The sequence below is a fragment of the Anolis carolinensis genome, chromosome 6, assembly GCF_035594765.1.
Source record: "Anolis carolinensis isolate JA03-04 chromosome 6, rAnoCar3.1.pri, whole genome shotgun sequence".
Lineage (NCBI taxonomy): Eukaryota > Metazoa > Chordata > Lepidosauria > Squamata > Dactyloidae > Anolis > Anolis carolinensis.
In genome coordinates, this window is record NC_085846.1 from 13,910,931 (window position 1) to 13,935,337 (window position 24,407).

Here is a 24,407-nt window from a genome sequence, read left to right on the forward strand (position 1 = left end):
TGGAAGGAATAAAGGAATGATTTATTTCAGGGTCTTTATACAATTCAAAGCAGGAGAGGATGGGGAGGCATTAAATCCCTTCAATCCAGATTCTTTCAAAATATAACATCAAAAAAGGAAGTCCATCCTATGTCACCACATGTTCAAGATCAGGCTTCTCCAACTGGACCCATCCAGATGTGTTGTATTACAATTCCTGCCATCACTGACATAAGGGCTAGGGATGGTGGGAGGAGTAACCCAACACATTGGAGGACACTTGGCTGAAGGAGAAGAGTCCAGGCAATGCTGTTTGAACAGAAGCTTCCTCCTCAGCCAGAAAGCTAAAGAAACAAAAGACTTTTTGCACTTTTTGCTTACAGAATTTTCCTTTGGGAACCAAAAGGTTCCAGCAGTCTTAATTTATCCAAAGTGATGCACATATGGAAGGGCCTAAAAGGTTAATCCATCTGAGAAGTGGCACTTCTTTAAGGCTCACTTTGAAATGAAGTGGCTTCATTCCCACTTTCAGTGGATGCCAAAAACAAATAACTTGCTCCTTTCACTGCTCACATATCTAAAGTGCCTCCTCCGCCCACAAGCTGGCCAGTTGTAATGGGATAACTGGGCTGTCCCCTCAGGACACACAGAGATGATCATCCTTCATCTTCCCAGTCTTTCCCTCCCTTTTAAATTAATGTTTCCTGATCACTGCAGGCTCAACCGTTTTTTGAATTTGTTCTGCATGGTAGAGACTGGGCGTTAAAAATACACATAGTTGTTTAAAAATATCATAAAGGAGTGGAGAATTAGGTGGCAGCCATGTTAGTTCATAGCAGCAAGACGACAAAAGTGCCATGTTGTTGCAGGGCCAATTTATTTATCAAGGCATTGTAAGAGTTTGCATACTCAGCTGTCCAATTTCTCAGATAGATGCAGGTAGGGGAGGAAGCGAGGGAGACATCTACGAACTCTGTCCTCCCCAATTGGAGGAAGCAGAAGACATTGAAAGCCCTCTTTGCCAGCTGCACAGCTTTTCAAAACAACACATTTAAAGCAGGAGGGGCAGACATCTGCCCTTCTTCAAACCAAGCACACTTTTCAGCATCTGATGAATCTTAGCTTGCACTGTATACCAGATGGGACCCACAGCGATGAATATGGTCAGATGTGCAACTGCAGACATTTCAAAATGGCACTAACCCAAGGACAAAAGCCAGCATAGACGTGCTCCATTTGTGCATGGAGGAACTGGGACCTCTGTGTTCTTGAAGAGTTTTGTGCAAAACTGAGCCAGAATCTTTGGGTTCTGTCTCCAGCTTTCAAAGGGTAGTGAGGTTCAAGTGGATTACTGGAAGGAGACTCCAGGAGCCGGAATTTTACGTTCAACTCCCCTTGTTAATAATGCCCAAGGGATCAAAAATGGCCCTGCTAAACTTAGCATTAGTTTATTAACTAATTAACAAAGACAATAAAATGCCAAAAAAGAGGAGATGACACTCCCCCTTCAATTTCTCCGAAGGGGGTGTAAAGGGTAGGGGCAACCGATTTCCCTTCCCTCCTGCAGAGGAGGAGCAGCCCCTCCCCTTCCCCAACCTGGGCACCAGGGTCTCACCCCAACACATCACATTAAGGGGGACCAGAGATGGGTTACCAGGGTTCACAGCCACGTAGCAAAGCGCAGTTGTACAGCAAGTCAACAGGGGCACCCCCAAATTGGTACTCCCTGAATCCTGTGCTCCCCTCAAAAAATCTGATAGGGGAGCCGGGTACAGTCCCAAATCACCTCCTGTTGAAGCAGAGACCTGTAAGAACAAGAAATCAAGTGAACATTACGCCTCCAGACAAACAGTCTGGACTACAAACCAGTTGGCTATTGCTTAAACCAGAATCTTTTGAGTAATTTATGATGGCATAACTGGAGGAAGAGTTTATACAAGCACAACTATCACTTCCTGTGTTGTGTAAGGAAATATTTGGTACTTCCTGGTGCAATAATTTTTATAGCCTGTAGAACAGCTGCTGGATGGTGTCCAGGCCAAGCCAAATGGACAGTTTTGCTCTCCTTTGCTCTCCTTTGCCCTACAGGATTATTGGCATAAGTGAGCTGCCACACTTTACCAGCTTCAAATAGGACCCATGCATGTTGCAATTTACCAAGCTTGCTACAGTGAATCCACAAATTCTATACATGCAAACAGACCTTAATTTTGTGTTAGCAAAGCTTCAAGAGTTCCTTGGAACACCAAGAACTGTTGCAAAATTATAGCAACAAGTGGGGATAGATTCAACATGTATTTGAAGGGAATTTAGCAATACTTCTTTGCATCACACATATCTCAGCAGTTCAGTTAAAAGGCCTTTCTGTGTGTGAGGCAAACACAGGAAGCATGGTTGGTGTTTTGTATCTATTTCATAATTTGCTTTAAGTGATTGCCACTTGAATTAGTCCCATTATGTAGGACTACCTCAGTATGGCAACATTTCCACGGCTCTTTTGGCAATGTGAAGGGATGTTTCACTCACTTGTTTGAATCATATTTTAACTATCCCCAACTAATCAGTTGTAGGATTATTTTTCTTTTTCTTAGGAAAAAACTACTACAGAAATATGAAGCCATTTAAATCTCTGATAATCTGAACATAGGTTATATCCACATCTCTAAATCAAAAGAGTAACCCTAGGCCAAAAGTACATCTAACATACATTGAAGTCTAGTAGTCCATTTTAAAAAATGAAGATATATTCACCAATGGTCCAAACAACCCTTCAGGGACCTTGATAGCCAGGCTGGAAGCGTGCTGTCTCCTCAAATATCAGTTCTTTCAGCTTCTCTTTGGGAAGGTCATCCAGCTCCATGTCAAAAGTGAATGGCTCTTCAGCAACGGGCTAGAGGGAGCCAAAGCCAGATAGATAAAATCCAGTTATCCTGGTTCTTAAATGTCTTCCTCCCAGACCTGCTAGCTATGCTGGGAGCTGCAGTTCAAGAAGCTTAATTTTTTTGAGTTCTGGACTTTCTCTTTCCTCATTCTGCCCCCCAATCCTGTCAAACCCCAAGAACCAAGTACCTCATCTGAGGGGTCGTAGTACTGCTCTAGGTAAGGATGGGCCAAGGACTCCTCCACTGTGATGCGTTTGTTGGGGTTAAAGGTCAACATTTTGTCCAACAGGTCTAGAGCTGAGAAGATACATAAGAGAATGTACTATGAACAACCAAACAGCAGATGGCAATAGAAGCAACAATGCTATTTCTTCTTACATGTTGATAAACAGATGGTTGTAGGGATGGAACGTAGCCAGAGGTGGCAGCAGAGTGCAGTTTAGGATGGCAACTGCTGGTTTTTAAGGCAATAGGTCAGAACTCCTAGAGTTGGCTATGTGCCAGACTTACAACTGTGTCAAGTGAAATCTCCATAAAGCATGAGACCAACTAGATCTGCGTGCACCCCACAGACAATGAGCTTCCAACAATGGTTGGCCAGATCACTCACAAAATAATATTTTAACATTCTCATAAAGTTTATCTAATATTTTCATAAATATTCTACCTCCAATGTAGAGGACCCAGTTAGCAATTACCCTGCATTAGCTTGTCAAGCCCCTTAGAATCTAATCCAGTATAATGGAAGGAAGGAAGCTAAGCAGTTGCTAGCAAAAGTAGAAAAAGAGCAGATGTCCTGGGTCAATTTTTAATTCAGGATTGGCTCCAGGCTATAAAACACTGAATACTTCTAGCACAGGTAACTGGCATTAGACAAATATATATGTTCTGGGATCCACACTATGAGTCACATAGTCTATAAAATGTGCATATTCTGCATTCTTTTCCTCACCTTTGGGATCTGCCTTAGGAAACAGTTTGTTCCACGGAACCTTGGGCTTTTGGGGCAGCGACTGGAGATAGTTGCGAGCCTTCATATTGATGATGCAGTTCAGGTCATCCTGAGATGGGGAACCTAGAATACCTGGAGAGATGGATAAGCAGAACATTGTTTGGGATCTAGGATGAGACAAGGCTTAGAGAAGAAACAGGTATCAAATCTGTAACAAGGTTGATTTCAGGCATTAAAAGGAGTGTAACCAGAGATCAAATGAGGGAAAGCCCACCATTTAACAGCAAACTAGGAAAATCTCTTTCAAACAATCTTGCCAAATATTTTGCCCTCCCCACTTTCTCCACTTACCCAGGATATGGTTGAGCTGGTCCAGGTAGTGCTTGCCAGGAAAGATGGGTCGGTTCGACAGCATCTCTGCCAGGATGCAGCCCACAGACCATATATCAATGGACTTGGTGTAGCCCTAAGAAGAGAGGAAAGACATGGAAAGAGAATCCTTAGTCCATTCTTGTTCACATAAAGTCATATATAGCAACTGATCTGTGAATGTCACTTCTTGCCCCTTGCATTACAGCAGCTTTTAACCAGAACAAAAACTCAAATTTTCAATCCCTTATAGAGAAAAGCATCTTCAACTGTTGAGTAAGTGAGCAGTATGCAGGAATACCTTCTTTCTTTTAGCCAAACCTAGACCTACAATGGAGGTGATGTGCAAAAATCTTAGAACTCAATATCCCAATAAGAAAAATAAGGTGGCAGTTTAAGTAATGTAGAGATGAGGAAGAAAACAGACAATGGGAAGGATGGCGCTTGAAGGCAGGGACAAGCGTAAGTGTGGATATCCTGTCACATGAAACTTAACTGATAAGGGACAGGAAATAGAAAAAAATCTGGTAATTGTATTGTGGCTTTTTGCTGTCATTTGCTGTATTGTGGCTTTTTGCTGCAGTAAGCTACAGAAACAACATGATAAAAGCCTTCTCAAATGTAAAGGGAATGCTTTAGTTTATCTGTTTCATAGCTTAGAAGCTATTTTCATTTAAGACCAAACTAGATCTTATTTTTCTTTTCAAGGGAGTCAGGAAACCACATGCACAATTATTTAAGGAACCCTGGCTTCCAAGCCCCCTCTATCTCGAGCCACTTACCTTGGAATTGAGCATGATTTCAGGGGCTCGGTACCAGCGGGTGGCAACATATTCTGTCAAGAACCCTGTGTGGTCATGGTCTGGATCAGCAATTCGGGCCAAGCCAAAATCACAGATCTGTAAGCAGAGAGAGAATAATGTGATAGGCAAGAGTGACAAACCCAGAATGAGCAAAGATTTAATCACAATGCAGTAGGAGAGAGGTTGGTTTCAAATGGGAAAAGCAACAAGAGGCTGAAGCAACAGTTGCTGAATGCCACCTTCAGGTCACATGTGGTATTGATGAGAAGATTGCTGGGCTTTAGATCCCGATGCAGCACATTGGCAGAATGAATGTATTTCAGCCCTCGGAGAATCTGGTAGAGGAAGTAACAGATGTGGTCGTTGCTGAGTTGCTGGGTCTTTAGCAACTTGTACAGATCTGTCTCCATTAAATCCTGAACTATGTATCTGTAAAGAGAGGAAATGTGCCTCCTCCAAGAAAGGGGAGGCAAAGAAGATAGTCAAGGGAAGTAACAATGAATATTATTTAGGGCAAAACATAAAACACATGCATAATCAAATGAAGCCATGACACAAGCAACAACATGGCCATCCTCCAAACGGGTGACTTTCATCTGTTGGAGCTAAACCAGGAGCTAAACTCACTTTGACGAGTCTCATCAAAAAGCGCATCATCATAAGGCAGCTAGGACTATAATCACTTTTCAATTCCATAATGTACAGGTATGCACAAAGATGATACTGAGTAGGCATTTTAAGTTTTTAGACCCAAAGTAGTCACAGAATACCTGAAGCTATTGCCAGAAGGCAACAATAAAGCAACACAAAGCGGCTTCCTAGTATAATTAATTCCCAGCAGTCCTAGTGAAAACTATTATTTTTGATCAGCTGAAGCTTCCAATGTGCATATTTGGTTCAAAGATAGAAGTAGGGATGATGGACACAAATTGTCACTTAGTGTATACATTCCCTGTACATATAACCCTCCATTCATGAAGGTACCCTTCCACCACATGGAAGGGATAACAAGGATCTGCAAGGATACACATCACGCATCTGATCAATAGTAGGGGCACGCAGAATGTCATTGATGCCGATGACGTTCTCATGTTTAAAGCGGAGTAGTATTTTTATTTCGCGCAGTGTGCGTTGGCAATAAGTTTGATGCTCGAAGGGACTGATCTTTTTGATGGCAGCTCGAATCTTGTTCACGTGGTCATAAGAAGAACTGTGGAGAAAGGAAGACATGGGCAGATAAGGATCACGAGATCTGTGCTGTCTTCTTAGTATGTTATTTCTGCACACTTTCATAGTGGAAATTATCCAGTATCATTCCAGTGGAAGAAAGAAATGTGATGTTTTACAAGAGAAACTGGCAAATAGCCAGGTACAGGCCCTAGATTTGCACCTTAAGTCAATGGGATTGATTCAAGAACAGAAGCACAGGAAACATCAAGTTTTCACAATATAGATAATGAAATGCAATAGTAGATAAGAGTTCAGCTGTTCAGCACTGTGCATTCAAATGGCAAGCTTACCAGTGTTGACACAATTGAGACCTGAAAGGTGATAACTCTTAATAATATGGAGAAATAATTCTAAGGCAAGTCAGGACCATCATTCTAAGCATCATGTATCTGGGCTTTTTCACTCACATAGACATGATGTTTAGAAAGATGGCCATGAATAAATCAGCCTAAAAAAGCTACAAGTATTGGAGTTCAAGTAGAAACTTAGGCATCCATTCAATGTAGTCAATTCAATAATATGGTGGTTGTGTGTGGTATTCTAAAATATTATTAAAAGTATTCTGGATTAGAGAACCCTTCTAGACATAACTAACATCTACTGCAGTCCAGACACCTACAGGCTAATATTAACATAAACACTACAAGTCATGTGTTAGTGTAGGACCAATATGCCATACTTGGGCTGCATCTACACTGAACAAATAATGCAATTTCACACCACTTTAACTGCCATATTTCAATGCTATGGAATTTACGGGAGTTGTACTTTGGTGAGGTACCAATACTCTTTGGCTTAGAAGGCTACAGGCTTTGTAAAATAACATCTCACAGGATTCCACAGCATTGAATTATGTGGTTAAAAGGGTGTGAAACTGCATTAATTCTATAGTGCTATAGTGTAGATGCACCCTTAGCGTTAGTGAAACCATTTGTCAAACAGATCTAAAGTGGTCAAACAGACCAGGTACTGAGTGGGATTGACATCTGGTGGTGTGGCTTAACGACTACACGGCAATGAAAGACTTGGAAGGTAAAAGCTTAGCTAACGACTGGGTTCTTGCAGTGCAATTATCTGAAAGATTGCTATCAAGGACAATTTCTTCATGGATTGCTGCAACAATGTCAGCCGCCTCAGGCTCCCTGATATCGTGGGGTGCATCTACACTGGACAATGAATGCAGTCTGACACTGCTTTTAAACGCCATGGTCCAATGCTATGGAGTTGTTGTTTTTACAATGTTTCTAGCCTTCTCTGCCAAAGACTGCTGGTGCCTTACCAAACTACAAATCCCGGGGGTTCAACAGTCTTGAGCCATGGCTGTTTCAAGTGGCATCAAATTGCACTAATTCTACAGTGTAGAACTACTTAAATTTGTCCCTCCAGGTGTTTTGGACTTCAACTCCCACCATTCCTAACAGCCTCAGGCCCTTTCCTTTCCCCCCTCAGCCGCTTAGGCGGCTGAGGGGGAAAAGGAAGGGGCCTGAGGCTGTTAGGAATGGTGGGAGTTGAAGTCCAAAACACCTGGAGGGTCCAAGTTTGCCCCTGCCTGTTCTACAGTTGTATGCAGCCCTCAGCGTTAAACTCACAAAAGGGCCTGGTGCTGGCACTCTACCAAGGCAGAGCTTTAGCCAAGAAGCCTGGCAAATATTGGCCCAGAGAGATAGCGGGCCAATCCCTGGGAGGAGCTTAGTAGGCGGCAACAATAACTTTGCAGGCTTGGGGTGTGTTTTATGTGCCCGATGGGCTTACAGTGCAGCGTTTTCCAGAGGTGTAGGACTTCAACTCCCAGAAGCCTCCGCTGGGTCTACGGGTTCTTTGGAGGGTCGAGAGGCGCACATTATGGAGAACGACACCCTCTTTTATGGGGAGGTTCAGGAACTTAAATTAAAAATAAAAAACAATATGGCGGAGGCCTGGTTCAGAGGCTACGGCAGCCGCGCGGGGCCAATTTTAGAACGCTGGGTACGGCGGCTGGGATGGGCCATTCCGCGCTTGCTCGCTCGTTCACTCACCACACCATTCCGTAGGCGCCCTCGCCGATGTACTGCAGGTCCGTGTAGCGCGGGCCCACGTCGAAGACCTGCCCTTTCACCGTCTCCACGCCCAGCCTCGGCGCCCCGGGCACCGGCACGGCTCCTGCCCCACCAGGCGCTGCTGCTGTCGCTGCCGACATGGCCGATCCGCTGGAGAATCCCCTGCAGCCGCTCCTTAGTGCTGCTGCTGCTTTACCCGGAACCGACACCGCCCGACGGCACTGCGCAGGCGCTGGCCTGGGAAGCTGAAGGGATGGTCACTGCGCATGCGCTCCTCAGAAGCTGCGGCTGGGAAGTTCTCTCCCCCCAGAGCGCATGCGCAGGGTTTGCCTGCTATAGCGATATACACACCGCAGCTCGCCTGGGTGGGATTGGGACGTCAGGGACTCAACCCGGAAGCGCCGCACCCAAAACATTCCACTCCAGCGAGGCCCCGCCCCCTCGGGCCCGCCCCTTGGCTCAGCGCGCCGCCAATCCCCTGCTCGAGGCCCCGCTCTTGTTCTTCTCTCAGGCCCCGCCCCTTCATCCTCCTTCCCCCCCCCCGTAATCACGTGTTCGAACCCCGAGTGTGCTAATAGAAAATGTTTATGCAGTTATTAATTGATTAGTTTCCTTGACTCATCGCAGTCTTAGTGGAGCTAGCCAAAGTCACACCTGTGGGATTTCTGGTTATAATGTGCAACGAGACGAGTTTTTCTTTACCTGATTTTAATTTACTGTAAAGCATGTGTGGGCTTTATTCCCCCAGGCAGTAAACCGCCAGACCTTGAAACTGAAAAGCTATTCAATGCTAATCAAGGTGGCCAATGGAAACATTCACACCTACCTCAAACGGACAAGAATTCTTTCTGCCACCCTGAACAGCTATATAAACCCCACTTGCATAGTTTCCAACATACCTCACAGCCTCTGAGGATGCCGGCCACAGATGCAAGCAAAAGGTCAGGAGGAAATGCTTCTGGAACATGGCCATACAGCCAAGAAAACTCACAGCAACACATGTGTGGGTTGCCTGTTAGTCATACGGGCCCTAAGGTAAACGTTTGGACTCAAAAGTCTAAAAATAAAGCTATAAACGAATAGGCAACCCAGAGAAAGAAATACCAGCTGCTGGAGTAATTCTAGACTCATAGTTGAGTCAGGAATCCCAGGTCTCGGTGGTGACTAGGGGAGCTTTTGCACAATTAAGACTTGAGCGCCAGTTGCGCCCATATCTTCAGATGTCTGATTTGGCCACGGTGGTCTGCCCTCTGCTTACTTCCCGAATAGATTACTGCAATGCATCCTATGTGGGGTTGCCTTTGAAGACTGTTTGGAAGCTCCAAATAGTCCTATGGGCAGCAGCCATATTGCTCACCGGAGTGACATACAGGGAGCATACCACCCCCCTGCTACGTCAGCTCCACTAGCTGCCAGTCTGCTACCGAGCACAATTCAAAGTGCTGACTTTAGCCTATGAAGCCCCAAACAGTTCTGGCACAGCTTACCTATCTGAACGTATCTCCCTCTATGACCCACCTTGCAAGCGCAACTGGTGGGGACGCTAGACAGGACCTTCTCAGTGGTGGCTACACGGCTCAGAACTCCCTCCCTAATGAAATCAGAACAGCCCCCTCCATCCTGTCTTTTAGGGGAAAAATTAAGACATGGTTATGGGACTAAACATTTGAACATTTAATTTTGCCATTTATTATGTTGTAAACCGCTTTGAGTCTCCCCAGGGGTGAGAAAAGCGGTATAGAAATGCAGTTAATAATAATTATTATAGCAGTGCAATAATTGAGAACTTTTTAAAGTATTGACTAATGGACTGATTCTGGACTACGATTTTGAACTTGCGTGATTTTAATTGTTGTTTTAATAATTTATGTTTTAATTTTTTATTTTAATTGTAATTGTATTTTTGGAATTTGTATGTCGGGCATCGAATTGCTGCCGGTTGTGAGGTCACCCTGAGTCCCCTTCAGGGTTAGAAGGGTGGGATACAAGTATGGGAAATAGATAAACAAAAAATAGAATTAATGCAACAGGATCAGAATAATAAAGACAGCAGCAGAAATCATTATGATATGACACATGCTTCTAGGATGGCTTCTAGCAGCTTTCAGTACCATCAACCATGGTATCCTTCTGGGCCGGCTCTCCGGAATGGGTCTTGGGACCATTCCTTTGCTGTGGCTCTGCTCCTTCCTAGAGGATCGTACCCAGATGGTGATACAGGGGGATACCTGCTCAGACCCCTGGCAATTGACCTGTGGGGTCCCGCAATGTTCCATTCTTTCTCCCATTCTTTTCAACATCTACATGAAACCGCTGGGTGAGGTTATCTGGAGTTGTACGCAGATGACACACAGCTCTATTACTCATTTCCACCGTAATCCAAGGAAGCTCCCCGAATTCTGAACCAGTGCCTGATGGCTGTAATGGACTGAATGAGAACTAATAAGCTGAAATTAAATCCAAACAAGAAAGAGTTCCTCCTGGTCAGTCGTAAGGCCGATTGGGGTAGAGGGTGGCAATCTGTGCTCGACGGGGTTACACTTTCCCTGAAGACACAGGTCCGCAGTCTGGGGGTCTTCATGGATTCAGCACTGACGCTTGAAGCTCAAGTGTCAGTAGTGGCCAGGAGGGCCTTCACACAGTTAAAACTTGTGCGCCAGCTGCAACTACAGTATACCTTGAAAGGTCTTAGTTACATCTAGAATGGATTATTTATTTATTTATCTATTTACAACATTTCTACCCTGCCTTTCTCACCAGAGGGGACTCAAGGCGGCTGTTACTGCAATGCACTCTATGTGGGGCTGTCCAAAAATTACAACTAGTGCAAAGATCGGCAGCCAGGCTATTGACTGAGACTAGCTATAGGGAGGGAGCATACCACGCCTCTACTAAAGCAGCTCCATTGGCTGTCCATAAGTTACCAGCCCTAATTCAAAGTGCAGATTATCACATATGAAGCCCTATACAGTTTGTGTGCAGCCTATCTACATAACTGCAACCCCCCCCCCCCCAATCCTTATGAACTTGTGTGGGCCCTAAGATCTGCTGGGAAGGCCCTACTCTCAGTCCCACCTCAGTCTTAAGCATGGTTGGTTGGGGATGAAGAAGAGGGCCTTCTCATTTGTGGCTCCCTGGCTTTGGAATCAGGGAAATCAGACGAACCCTCACTATTAAATCCTTTCGGAGGGAGCTGAAGACATGGCTATTCCAACAGGTCTTTAAAAATGGCTATGCATCATATACATTGGGGAACCTAAATAGAACAAAGTTTTACTCCTGTCATTTTAATGGTTTTTTTAAAAAAAATCTGGATTGTGGCTGGGATGTTATTGGTTTGTATATCTCATTTTTTAATTTAATTTATTGTTGTGTTTTCGCCAGTTATGTGTATTTGAATTTAAATTGTACTCTGTTAATTATTGTCAGTTGTTATTTTATGTTATTTGGTGTTACTCATTGTTGTGGGCAATTTTTTATGTTTTATATGTTTCTGTATTGCATTTTTGTTACCATGTAAACCGCCCTGGTTCCTTTTTGGGAGATGGTGGTGGGATGTACTTATTATTATTATTATTATTATTATTATTATTATTATTATTATTATTATTATTAGTTCAAGTTATGTAGGTGGCTTTGTGTCTCAATCGAGAGATACAAGTGAAATATAAATAAAATGAGAACTAATAGGGTGAATCTCCTTTTCCAATTGCTTCTTAACATCTTTATTAATGACTTAGATGAAAGGCTAGAAGGCATAATCATCAAGTTTGCAGACAACACCAAGAAGACAGAAGACAGGAGCAGAATTCAAAACGATCTTAACAGATTAGAGAGAAGGGGCGAAACTAACCAGATATATATTAACTTTCTTTGCTTAGTTTCTCCATACCTCACAACCTCTGAGGATGCCTGCCATAGATGTGGGCGAAATGTCAGGAGAGAATACTTTTGGAACATGGCCATACAGCCCGGAATACATACAACAACCCTCTAACAAAATGAAGTTCAACATGGACAAATGCAAGAGACTCCACTTAGGCAGAAAAGATGGAATGCAAAGATACAGAATGGGGGACGCCTGGCTCGACAGCAGTACGTGTGAAAAAGATCTTGGAGTCCTCGTGGACAACTAGTTAAATATGTGCCAACAATGTGATGCGGCGGCAAAAAAAGCCAATGGGATTTTGGCCTGCATACATAGGAGTATAGTGCCTAGATCCAGGGAAGTAATGCTACCCCTCTATTCTGCCTTGGTCAGACCACACCTGGAATACTGTGTCCAGTTCTGGGCACCGCAATTGAAAGGAGATATTGACAAGCTGGAATGTGTCCAGAGGAGGGCGACTAAGATGATCAAGGGTCTGGAGAACAAGCCCTATGAGGAACGGCTTAAAGAGCTGGTCGTGTTTAGCCTTCAGAAGAGAAGGCTGAGAGGAGACATGATGAGGGCCATGTATAAATATGTGAGTGGAAGTTATAGGGAGGAGGGAGGGAGCTTGTTTTCTTCTGCCCTGGAGACTAGGACACGGAACAATGGCTTCAAACTACAGGAAAGGCAATTTCCTGAACATTAGGAAGAACTTCCTGACTGTGAGAGCTGTTCGACAGTGGAACTCTCTGCCCCGGAGTGTTGTGGAGGCTCCTTCTTTGGAGGCTTTTAAGCAGAGATTGGATGGCCATCTGTTGGGGGTGCTTTGAATGTGATTTTCCTGCTTCTTGGCAGAATGGGGTTGGACTGGATAGCCTGTGAGGTTTCTTCCAACTCTTTGATTCTAAGAATTAAAACACAGATGTTGGTTCACCATTAGAAGAAGTCAGTTTTACATCAAATGAGTCAACAGTGTCATGCAGCAGCTAAAAAGGCCAATGTGATTCTAGGCTGTGTCAATAGGAGTATAATGTCTATACTGAGTAAGGTCAGACCTCACCTGGGATTATATTATGTCCAGTTCTGGGCACAACAATTCAAGAAAGATGGACGAGCTGCAACTTATCCAGAGAAGGGTGACGAAAATGATCAAAGATTTGGAAATGAAGCCCTATGAAGAGCGGCTTAGGATGCAGGGAATGTTTAGCCTGGAGAACAGAAAGCTGAGAGGAGACATGATAGCCATGTTTGCACATTTGAAAGGCTGTCATAAGAAAGAGGAAGCAGGCTTGTTTTTTGCTGCTCTAGAGTCCGGACACGGAGCAATGGATTCGAACTGCAGGGAAAGAGATTCTACCAGAATGAGGAGTCTAATGAATAAAAAATTTCCACTTGAGGCCATATCACGTCCTCAAACATTTCGCAGATGAAAACAACCTTTCTCTGAGGAAGCTGTGCCAGGTTGCCATGGGAACCAGCATGGTAGTTGCGAGGAGTGACAGGCCTGGTCTAGGCCTCATCTTGTTCTGAGGCTGAACTCAGCCATGGAAACAACCTTCCACACCGTTCCCTGGGGCTCCTCGGCGCTAAGCACTTATAACACTCCGATTCCACTTTAGCTGCCATGGCGATATCATCCCCTCCAGTCTTTCACCAATTAAAACTGGGATACACGTGACCAAACACTATCAGAGCAAGGTGACTTGTAAAATTGGGACCATCTTTGTAGGAATGTTAAGGGGTTTTTTTGTCTTTCTCAGGCAATGAATCAAGTCCAAAATATGCATAATATGAACATCACAGTCCTTCAAATGAAAAAGCCTAGATGTAAGATCCAAAACCTGCCTGTTGTATTCTATATTAGGCTTCTGAGAGTGCATCTACACTGGCATGGGCAAATTTGGGCCCTCGAGGTGTTTTGGACTCCAACTCCCCCAATTCCTAACAGCCTCAGGCCCCTTCCTTTTCCCCCTCAGCCGCTTAAGCGGCTGAGGGGGAAAAGGAAGGGGCCTGAGGCTGTTAGGAATTGGGGGAGTTGGAGTCCAAAACACCTCGAGGGCCCAAGTTTACCATGCCCGATCTACACTGTAGAATCAATGCAGTTTGACACCACTTTAACTACAATGGCTCAGTGCGATGGAATTATGGGATTTGCAGTTTTACAAGGTCTTTTGCCATCTCTACCGAAGAGTAGCAGTAGATTTTGGGGAGTTACAAAAGCACTGAGCCATGGCACTTAAAGTGGTATATCAAACTGCATTAATTCTATAGTGTACATCAGGCATGTAAAGCTCATTTTCATTGAGGGCCACGTCAGCCTTAGGGTTGCCTCAAAGGGCCATTGGCTGGAGAATCCATGGATAAGGTAAAGACAGAGGTTTCCCCCGACATGAAGTCTAGTCGTGTCCGACTCTGGGGGTTGGTACTCATCTCCATTTCTAAGCCGAAGAGCCAGTGTTGTCCGTAGACACCTCCAAGGTCATGTGGCCGGCATGATGGTATGGAGCGCTGTAACCTTCCCACCAGAGCAGTACCTATTGATCTACTCACATTTGCATGTTTTTGAACCGGTAGGTTGGCAGAAGCTGGAGCTAATAGTGGGAGCTCACCCCGCTCTCCAGATTCAAACCGCTGACCTTTAAGGTCAGCAAATGCAGCAGCTGCTCGGTTTAACCCACTATGCCACCTGAGGCTCCAAATCCATGGATACAGAGGTTCAATTATAATGTTTTACATAGGTGTCGGTGCTCTTTAGCTTTTACCCAATTTAGATGCCCAGATGTTATGCAACGACAGCTCCCATTGCTTTTGATTATCTGCCATAAAGACTGGGGATAATGGGCATTACAACCCAACAGCACTTGTGGCTCTGAGGATGGGAATGGTTAAAGGGCATTTTAAAGTCAGGCATCATATCTACAAGCCTTGTATCTTAAGCCAAACCCCACTATCCTAACTAAACAGAGCAAGCTGTAGCTTCCCAGATGGTACTGCATTCCAACTTCCATCAACTGTAGTCATTATGTCTAATGAAGAGGAATACAGGAGTTGTAATCCAGCATCTGAAGGGTCACATAAAATGACATGAAAGGCCGGAATGCCTTGTGTTTGATGCTTGTGGTGTAGATGCACCTGTAGACTCTTCCTATCCCAGTTGCAGCCATATGATTAATCTATATATATAAAAGAGTGATGGCATCACGGCAATTCACAAAACAACAAAAGTACAGGCCCCCCAACCTCAAAATTTGACAACACAACCCATCATCCACGCCTCAAGGTTGATACAACAAAAAGAAAAGAAAAATAAAGTCCTAATTAGAGGGAGAGCAATAATTTTTTTATCCAATTGCTGCCAGTTTAGAGGGCTAATCTCTGCCCACTTGGTTGCCTAGCAACCAAGGCACAGCCAGGTTTCAGTTAGGGGACAGGCAGATTTAGGCCTCACTTAGACTTCTTCCACAGATTATCTAATTTGCACTGGATTATATGGCAGTGTAGACTCAAGGCCCTTCAACACAGCTATATAACCCATTTATAATCTTATATTATCTGCTTTGCACTGAATTATCTTGACTCCACACTGCCATATAATCCACTTCAGTGTGCATTTTATACAGCTGTGAAGAAGGGGCCTCAGATAATCCAGTTCTGAGCAGATAATATAAGATTAGAAATATACAGTAGAGTCTCACTTATCCAACGTAAACAGGCCGGCAGGATAAGTGAATATGTTGGATAATAAGAAGGGATTAAGGAAAAGCCAATTAAACATCAAATTAGGTAATCGTTATACAAATTAAGCACCAAAACATCATATTATACAACAAATTTGACAGAAAAAGTAGTTCCATGCGCAGTAATGCTATGTAGTATTTACAGTAGAGTCTCACTTATCCAACACTCACTTATCCAACGTTCTGGATTATCCAACGCATTTTTGTAGTCAATGCTTTCAATATATCGTGATATTTTGGTGCTAAATTCATAAATACAGTAATTACTATATAGCATTACTGTGTACTGAACTACTTTTTCTGACAAATTTGTTGTCTAACATGATGTTTTGGTGCTTAATTTGTAAAATCATAACTTAATTTGATGTTTAATAGGGTTATCCTTAATTCCTCATTATCCAACATATTCGCTTATCCAACGTTCTGCCGGCCCGTTTATGTTGGATAAGTGAGACTCTACTGTACTGTATTTACAAATTTACCACTAAAATATCACAATGAATTTAAAACACTGACTACAAAAACATTGATTATGAAAAGGCAGACTGCGTTGGATAATCCAGAACATTGTATAAGCGAATGTTGGATAAGTGAGATTCTTCTTTAATATGAAATAATTACTGGGATAGAATAATGCAGAACAATATAATCTCTAAAACCAGGACAGTAAATAAACAGGGGAATTCCACACAGGAAACAATAAGGGCCAGCTAACACCTCCCAACAAAGTATTCCCATCATCAAAGTCTGGAAAATCCTCTGTTTTCTCAGGGCCACAGACAGTAGAAGCACAAAAAATATCGCAAACAACACCACTCTGAAAACAAGGGAATTCCAGACAGGAAACAATTAGGGCCAGCTAACACCTCCCAACAAAAAATTCACTCAGGGAGGAAACAGCCAGGCTTTAAAGCTGCAAGGCCATTACATCCTAATCATTTTTCCTAATTGCAGCATTCATACTTGCCTCCAACAAACAAAAAAAACCAATCAGAAATATTGTATATTCACAACCTTTAGGAAATAATATCCCCTGATGGCGCAGCGTGTTAAAGCGCTGAGCTGCTGAACTTCTGGACTGAAAGGCCACAGGTTTGAATTGGGGGAGCGGAGAGAGCCCCCACTGTTAGCTCCAGCTTCTGCCAACCCAGATGTTCGAAAACATGCAAATGTGAGTGCATCAATAGGTACTGCTCCGGCGGGAAGGTAGTCATCCCACATGACCTTGGAGGAGTCTACGGACAACGCCGGCTCTTCGGCTTAGAAATGGAGATGAGCACCAACCTCCAGAGTAAGACACGACTGGACTTAATGTCTGGGGAAAACCTTTACCCTTGACCTTAACTACCACCAATTCCTCAATACTTTATTTCCCATACCACCATACTTCGCCACAGCAACGCGTGGCCAGGCACAGCTAGTAAATATATAAGCAGACACTTCTATAAAGAAGAAGAAAAAACTTTGCAACTCAGTAAAAAAAGTGTTTTCAGCTGTATTCAAGAAACCGCTTCCTAAGATCTACAGAGATACTCGCAGAAACACCTCAGCAAGCGAGAGTCCAAAAGTGGCAGGCTAAAACCCAGAACCTTAATCAGTGGCTGATACCAGATGAGAAACTCCCCCTTGGGCACACAGAAGACTGGGCAACTTGGAAGGAGCTGAACAGACTGTGCTCTGGCACTTTGAGAAGAAATGGGGCTACAAAGTGGAGTCCATGACATGTGAATGCGGAGAAGAGCAAACTACAGGCCACTTACTACAATGCGGTTTGAGCCCTGCCACATGCACAATGGAGGACCTTCTTACAGCAACACCAGAGGCACTTGAAGTGGTCAGTTTCTGATCAAGGGAAATTTAGCATAATGCCAAGTTTTTAACTTTGTTTGTGGTTTTTTATATACTATAACTATACAGTATTCTTAATTTGCTCCTGACACAATAAATAAATAAATAAAGCTGCATCCCTAATTCCATTTGTCACTGTAAAACTGGCTCATTTTCACACCCAGAACAAATCCTGAGTTTGCACTTAAAAGCAAATTTGGCTGTGTTCGTTCCAGTTTACTCCCAAGTAAATAAGCAAACTTAATTGCACCGCATCCATCTTCCAAGGGGTCCTTAAAGGGACACACATTTTTTAGTCGAATTATCTAATAGGTGCTCTTTCACATTATGTAACTGTGTAGCTAGTGATTCTATGGAATCCTAGAAGTTGTAGTTTAGGGAACACTATTTAAAATTCATCAACCAGACAGCGCTAGTGCCTCCGCAGACTACAAGCCCCATCATTCCAAAGTGGAATCATAGGGCTTTATTTATGTAGTCTGGGTGAGCCATAGGTTATATTTCACAAGCAAAATCACCTGACTCAGGCAATAAAGTCCAAAACTATCTGCACACATTCACAAGAACTAGACATTTGGGTGGCGAGATGTCTGTTCCCTCCTTGCATTGCCAATGCTGCTTGGGAGGTTGGTTCTGTACTTAGCAGCACTTTTAATGGACTTCTGTGAATCCCTTGGCAGATCCCTTTTTATTGGGACAGGATGGATATAGGAAGGAAAGGAAATAATATGAAACAGTGCCTGCAGTTAGAGTTGTAGAAAGATAAAATAGATGATATGGGATGAATATTCGTTATTCGGAATTCCAAAATCCAAAATATTCCAAATTCCAAAATTGCCCACATAAGCAGTTGAAATAGTGATATCTTTCTGATGGTTCAATGCACACACTCTTTGTCTCAAGTACAAAATTCTTAAAAATATTTCATACCATCCCCTACAAGCTATATAAAATAGATTCATAAAGTTGGAAGTTGCCACAAGGGCTATCCAGTCCAACCTCCTGCTACGCAGGAATACACAAAGCATTTTTGACAGGTGACTATCCAGCCTCTGCTTTAAAAAGGCCTAGAGAAGGAGACTCCATCACACCCCAAGGCAGCATATTCCACTGCTGAACAGTTCTTACCATCAGGAATGTATAAGGTGTATATGAACATACATTAATTTTGTGTATAACTTGGATTTCATCTCCAAGATATCTCATTAGGTACATGTATATGAGTACAGGTATTCACATTTTTAAAAATTCAAAAACAGGGTTGCTATGAGTCTTTTGGACTGTATGGCCATGTTCCAGCTTTCTCTCCTGACATTTTTCCCACATCTGTGGCAGGCATCCTCAGAGGTTGTGAGGTATGCCTGCCACAGAAGTGGGCGAAACGTCAGGAGAGAAAGCTTCTGGAAAATGGCCATACAGCCCAAAAGACTCACAGCAACCCAGTGAAAGCCTTCAACAATACAAATTCAAAAACACTTCTGATCCTATGCATTTCAGATAAAGGATACTCACCCTAGAATCTTGAGGGATGCTCATCTTTATCAGCGCTAACTGGCTAAGTGGTTAAAAAGCAAAAAGGTTACTGAGGTCTCTTCTTTAGGCAGAAGTGAAGAGATCTCTGTGTATTGGAAGCTTGCACCTTTGCCAAACATGGGTCCTTTTTTCTCTCTCAAAATATTGTGTGGGGATGCCTTGTATGACTGTCTTTTGCACAGATGCGACAGCAGTTTTCCCTAAGGACAGAGAAGGTGTACAGGGAAGAAACAAGAGAAGAGAGCTAGAGAGAAAGTCCTAGAGATAGGTGCAGAGAGATGGAGAGGCAAGCAGGGGCTGTGAGCTCCCGGCATGCTGGCCCTTTAAGAGACCAGCCCTCCCAGCTCTGACAGTTCCCAGGGCGATGGCTCTGTTAAAAAGCTCTGAGCCGCTGCATCTTCAATTCATTGTGTGCCCACATCCTCTACAGAGGCTGCAGGTGAGAGCTTAGGGTTGGGGGCTAAAGGGAGAGGGGCTTTGGGCTGGGAGATAGGGCAATGCTAGCGCGTAGCTGAGGGGTGAGAGTGTGGGTCATTTTTGTCCTTTTAATGTGCAAAGCTTTGCATGCTTATGTTATGCAGACTCCAGAAAGGTGGATTGTGCAACTTATATGATCATTTGAGACCCTGGGAAACTGAACCCCCCCCCCCCCCCCCCAAAAAAAAAATCCTGTGGTTCATTTCATTTTTGAAGATTGCATGGTTCTGCTGAATTGAGAATTAGGGATTCATGTCTTCTCAGGTCAAAGTGACTAGAAGCCCTTTTGGATGCATGTCTCTTAATTGCCTTGCCAATATGGAGAGTGTTGAATTTGGGACTGATAAAACAACTCATCAAATCATGAAGTGAAGAAAATGGCTATGGGCAATTTACCTCTGGATTTTATTTCACCTCATACGATTTATAAGGATAAAATATAACTCTATCCATGCCATTCGGAGCTCCTGGCCTGAGGGTTTAGTGGATACATTTTTCCATTCTGTTCCAATATGTGGCTTGACTCTCTTGTAGAGCCATCTTAACTATTTTGATAGGTTGAGGCATACTAACAAGGATGAAACCCTGTTGAACCTTATGGAGCCTATATCAGAATCAGACAGCACAAGATGGGGCACCATGTAGTTCATTGCAGACTTGGAGGCATCTTTGGCATGGGTTGCCTGCTAAGCTCATATGACACTCTCTTCATTCTTTTCCCTCAATGGTTGTAAGATAATTTCTTAGCCTGGATAGCTATGGAGCTCAAGAAATATGGTATAGCTGAGAAAGCTGCTAGCATGACTGTAGCTAAGAAAAGCTAAAGCCAGAGTTCCCAGCCAGATTTCCATAGAAAAGTTCTGTTGACATGCAGAGACAGGATTGTGGTTGAGATAGTGAGTTGGGACTAAGGACTGGCCTGTCGCTGTGATCAAAAACTCCCAATGGCAACTCTGTGAGCCTCTGCACATTAACTCTTTTGCAGGAACCATGAGCCGTAAAGTTGTGAGGTCCAGCAAGTTTCGCCATGTCTACGGACAGCCGGCCAAGGCTGATCAGTGTTACGATGACATCCGTGTCTCTCAGATGACCTGGGATGGGAATTTCTGCTCCGTCAACCCCAAATTCCTGGCCATTGTTGTGGAGGCCAGTGGCGGAGGAGCCTTCTTGGTCCTGCCGTTAGCCAAGGTACCTGAGAATCTCTAAAAATAAAGATACCCGTATATTTTCCAACCATCCACTAATTAACTAATTCTTCATTTCCTCAATGTCATTTTGCCTATCCAACTCCAAATCATAATTACATGTATTAGCCCTCTCCAACCCCCCTAAACTGTGTTTCCGGGGAACGGAAGATGATGACAGGGAGGAGGAACCAAAGACTTGTGAAACTGCCGAAACGACAGATCTTTTTTAGCAGGTTCTTTTTTGCCTTAAATGGCCCGAAGTGTGAACCTGCTGCGGAAATGGGGCCTTGAGAAAGAGGAAGTGGGTTAGTGGGTTTGGTGCAGGCAGAGCGGGAAGGAAACGAGGAGAGGGGTTGGTAACTCAAGCTCTTGCTTGCTTTGTTTGTTGGCTCCAGTTTCATGTTCACCTAAGTTTATTTGACCCCACGATTGAGATGCCAAAGAACCCACGAACCTTGGCTCTCAGATGCCTCATTTATGCCCTCACCCATCAAGAAAAAAAAAATTCCAGAAATAATTAATTTGTGAATTCCATATTTCTCCAGGTTTCATATCCTGTTCAGGGGTTGGAGAAATAGCTTGTTAACCTGAAATGCATGGATTTTCCCAGTCAGGACTGGGAGATTCTGGGTACTGCAGCTCAAGAGGTTCATTTTCCAAGCTTTGAATTCTTATACAGGTCTTTCATCAAAATGCTCTGGGTTGTGTTTCCATTGTACAGCAGAACCCTGTCCTTGCTTCCCCTACTTTTATGATTAATTCCTAGGCTTGATTTTCTTCCCACTTTTGCTGAGTTGTTTCAGGGCCCTTTGTCTAATTGAGGCCTTGACAGGTCCATGGTTTGGTCCACAGTACAATTATACTTTGCAAAGATTTTAAAAAGAATCTGGTTACATAGGGCATGATGTACTATGAGTCCATTATTTCTTTCTATGGCTACTAAGTTTAGAGATTTGCATTAAAGCTGGGCCTGTTTCACCCAATTTCCTCCATGAAGATCTTGTGCTTGCCCCTAGGATATGTCTCATGATTCCAGCGTGATGTGGGGACACATTCATGCTCTTCAGAGAAAGCCTAACACAGAGCAGAGCTGCAGCAGTGGGGGGGGGGGGGGGGGGAGTCAGAGGGAAAAACCACATGAGTTTTGTCTCTAGAGCTCTTGCTGGGAAACAGCCCCAAGTGCTTTTTCCCAGCTAGGCAAATGGCCCTTGTTTTTGACCTTCTATCTTTATTTTCTTACTGGGCCTTTGCCCAGGTTGTGGTTCTGGCTCCTTCATTGGGTGGATGGCAAAACAACATAAGTAGAGACAAGAAATGAACATCCTTGATCACCAGAAATGTGGCTTGGATGGGAGACGATTTTCAGAGTTTCTATGAATTATACTGGGCAGTTTGGGAGTGGAGATCCAGAGTGGCGACTCAGACCTGTGATACTGGTCCAGTGTTAATGGCAAAATATACCTAGACATCTTAGGAAGGTGCATAAAAACATACCTACATGTGCCTTGGTTTGGTAGGGACTATCCAAACTAGTTTTCTGTAAACCCAATTTTTCAGTTGCTTTCAAAATGTCTCTGTTCCTCTCTCCTCCAACTTTCTTCTCTTGTCTCTTGCTTACTACAACTACTGTGATGTCAAAGTGAAAAAAATCGTTGATGCTCCATTAATTCATTAGAAGAGGAGAGGAGGAGATGGAACCTGGTCCTTGCCAGTTGGCACAGGAAAAAGCAAACTGCTGTAGCCCCTCCTAGCTTGTCTTTTCTTCATCATTAATAACTTTTGCCATCTTGAATATGTTCTCATATTGTTCCTGCTACATGTTTTCTTCTTGAAATGTTGGGACTATGTAAATAGTGATATGTCAGTGTGTCCCAAACATGGGTCATAGTGTCACTGGGATTGCTGAAAGAGTAGCAAACATTTGCCATATTAGTGACTGTCTCCTTCCCACCAAATAATTTAATCATTTTAATAACTTGTCAGAAAAAAATCAGCTTCCTCCCTACACCAGGGCAGACTGCTCTTGTTCCTTAACAACCGCTTGATGTCAGCCACTGAAGGGTTTTCACAGCACGGAGATCTACGCCATCAGAATGCATGATTCAGATTGCTAAGAAATGATGGGTAAAGTGAACTGATAAAAATAGTGCCTGGTTGTAATCATGTCAACAGATAGAACTGTGTGTTGAAGGCTCAGGAGCAGAAACCGGATGGAAATATGGCAACCCTGCATTTCAGGCTGGGATTGTTGGAATGAGGTTGTGTAGGAGCTGGGGAAAGAAGTGATGTATGCCAGCCTGTGCCTGCAAAGGAACTAATTGGGGAAGGAGAGTGGTGATAATGGGGTGGGCGGGAAAGAAATAGAAAAAGGATGTAGGGAACTTGGCAGAAATAACTTGAGGAGGAGGGATGCAAAAATCCAGACACTCAGGAACTACCAGTGCCTAAAGCGAGCTTGGCAATGGGCTGGATTGGTTTCCCTTCTCATCTGGTGTCTTAATGGGGCTTTTGGATCCACTGGAGATTGCAAAAAGGATATAATAAGATTTTAGGGTAAGGCCAGCATGAGAGAATGGCCAGGGATTGGCCAGGACTCGCAACATCGTGTGTGTTAATGTGGGGGATGTTAACTGCCAATTCCACTTTAACTGCCATGGCAACACCCTATGGGATCATATGATTTGCAGTTTAGGGGGAGGTATCTAGAATTCTCAACTAGAGAGTTGTATTGCCTTACCAAATTATAAATCTTAAGATTTTATGGGAAGCAGTCATGGCAGTTGATGTGGAATTACAGAGCAATCATTGAGTTGTATGAAAGAGTCCAAGGTCTATAGGAAGAGGGCTAATGATGGGTCAAGTGGTGACAGAGCGAAGAGAAGATGAGCATAAGGACTTTTTGCTCAAGTGTCCTGCAAATTATGGAGCTGTGTGCAGAAGAGCTTAGATCCAGTTTTAACTAACATGGCTACATCCTATGGAATCCTGCCTGGTGTTTGTAGTTTGGTGAGACACTAACTCTAAAATTCTAAAAATAGCTCCATAAACTGGAGAGCTCAGGATTCCATAGGATGTTGTCATGGCAATTTAAGGGGAACCATAGCACTATAATTGCCAGATGTGAAAGGATCCTAACTATTTTTTACCAGAGCTTGGAAAATGCATGCTAATTGTAGCAGAAGGCTTAGGGATTCCAGGACTTATAGTTCAAACTAGTAACTTATTTAGGTGGAATGGGTTGGGATATCTTTATAAATGTTGAGGAACATCATACTGGATTTTTTAAAAAATATGGAATGCACAACTAGTATGGTTTGCTGTAGAGCTGGGTGTCTTGTCCAGGAGTATATTGTGTTTGAAAAGTGATCTGGTGCTATCCACCAACTCTGGAAATCATTTCCTACAAATTATATTATAACTGATGGTGGTGGAACCTGCCAAGGGGAGGAAGTGGTGACACGTCATACTTGAGAGAGGCTTGAGGCTTAGAACCTTACATTCTT

The 24,407-nt window shown here is 43.5% G+C and overlaps 2 protein-coding genes across 3 annotated transcripts in view; one reads left to right on the top strand and one right to left on the bottom strand.

Annotated features, from left to right (window-relative positions):
* mapk3 (mitogen-activated protein kinase 3) lies at positions 1-19,258 on the bottom strand. Its single transcript, XM_016996054.2, has 10 exons — positions 19,220-19,258; positions 8,231-8,496; positions 6,013-6,195; positions 5,225-5,414; positions 4,965-5,081; positions 4,165-4,279; positions 3,814-3,945; positions 3,049-3,158; positions 2,731-2,869; positions 1-1,784 (listed from the first exon to the last, which is right to left on the bottom strand). Exons 1-9 carry the CDS (start codon positions 19,241-19,243, stop codon positions 2,750-2,752), a joined length of 1,257 nt encoding a protein of 418 aa, XP_016851543.2. The 5' UTR covers positions 19,244-19,258; the 3' UTR covers positions 1-1,784; positions 2,731-2,749.
* Positions 13,674-24,407, top strand: part of coro1a (coronin 1A) — a 17,776-nt gene continuing 7,042 nt past the window's right edge. The window contains exons 1-2 of one of the 2 annotated variants that reach the window (XM_062957958.1): positions 13,674-13,820; positions 20,703-20,905. In XM_062957958.1, coding sequence (XP_062814028.1) covers positions 20,708-20,905 — 198 coding nt within the window. In that variant the 5' untranslated portion in view covers positions 13,674-13,820; positions 20,703-20,707. Of the gene's footprint in view, positions 13,821-19,522; positions 19,680-20,702; positions 20,906-24,407 lie in introns of those variants that run through there. The other variant, XM_008117151.3, reaches the window with a different exon arrangement.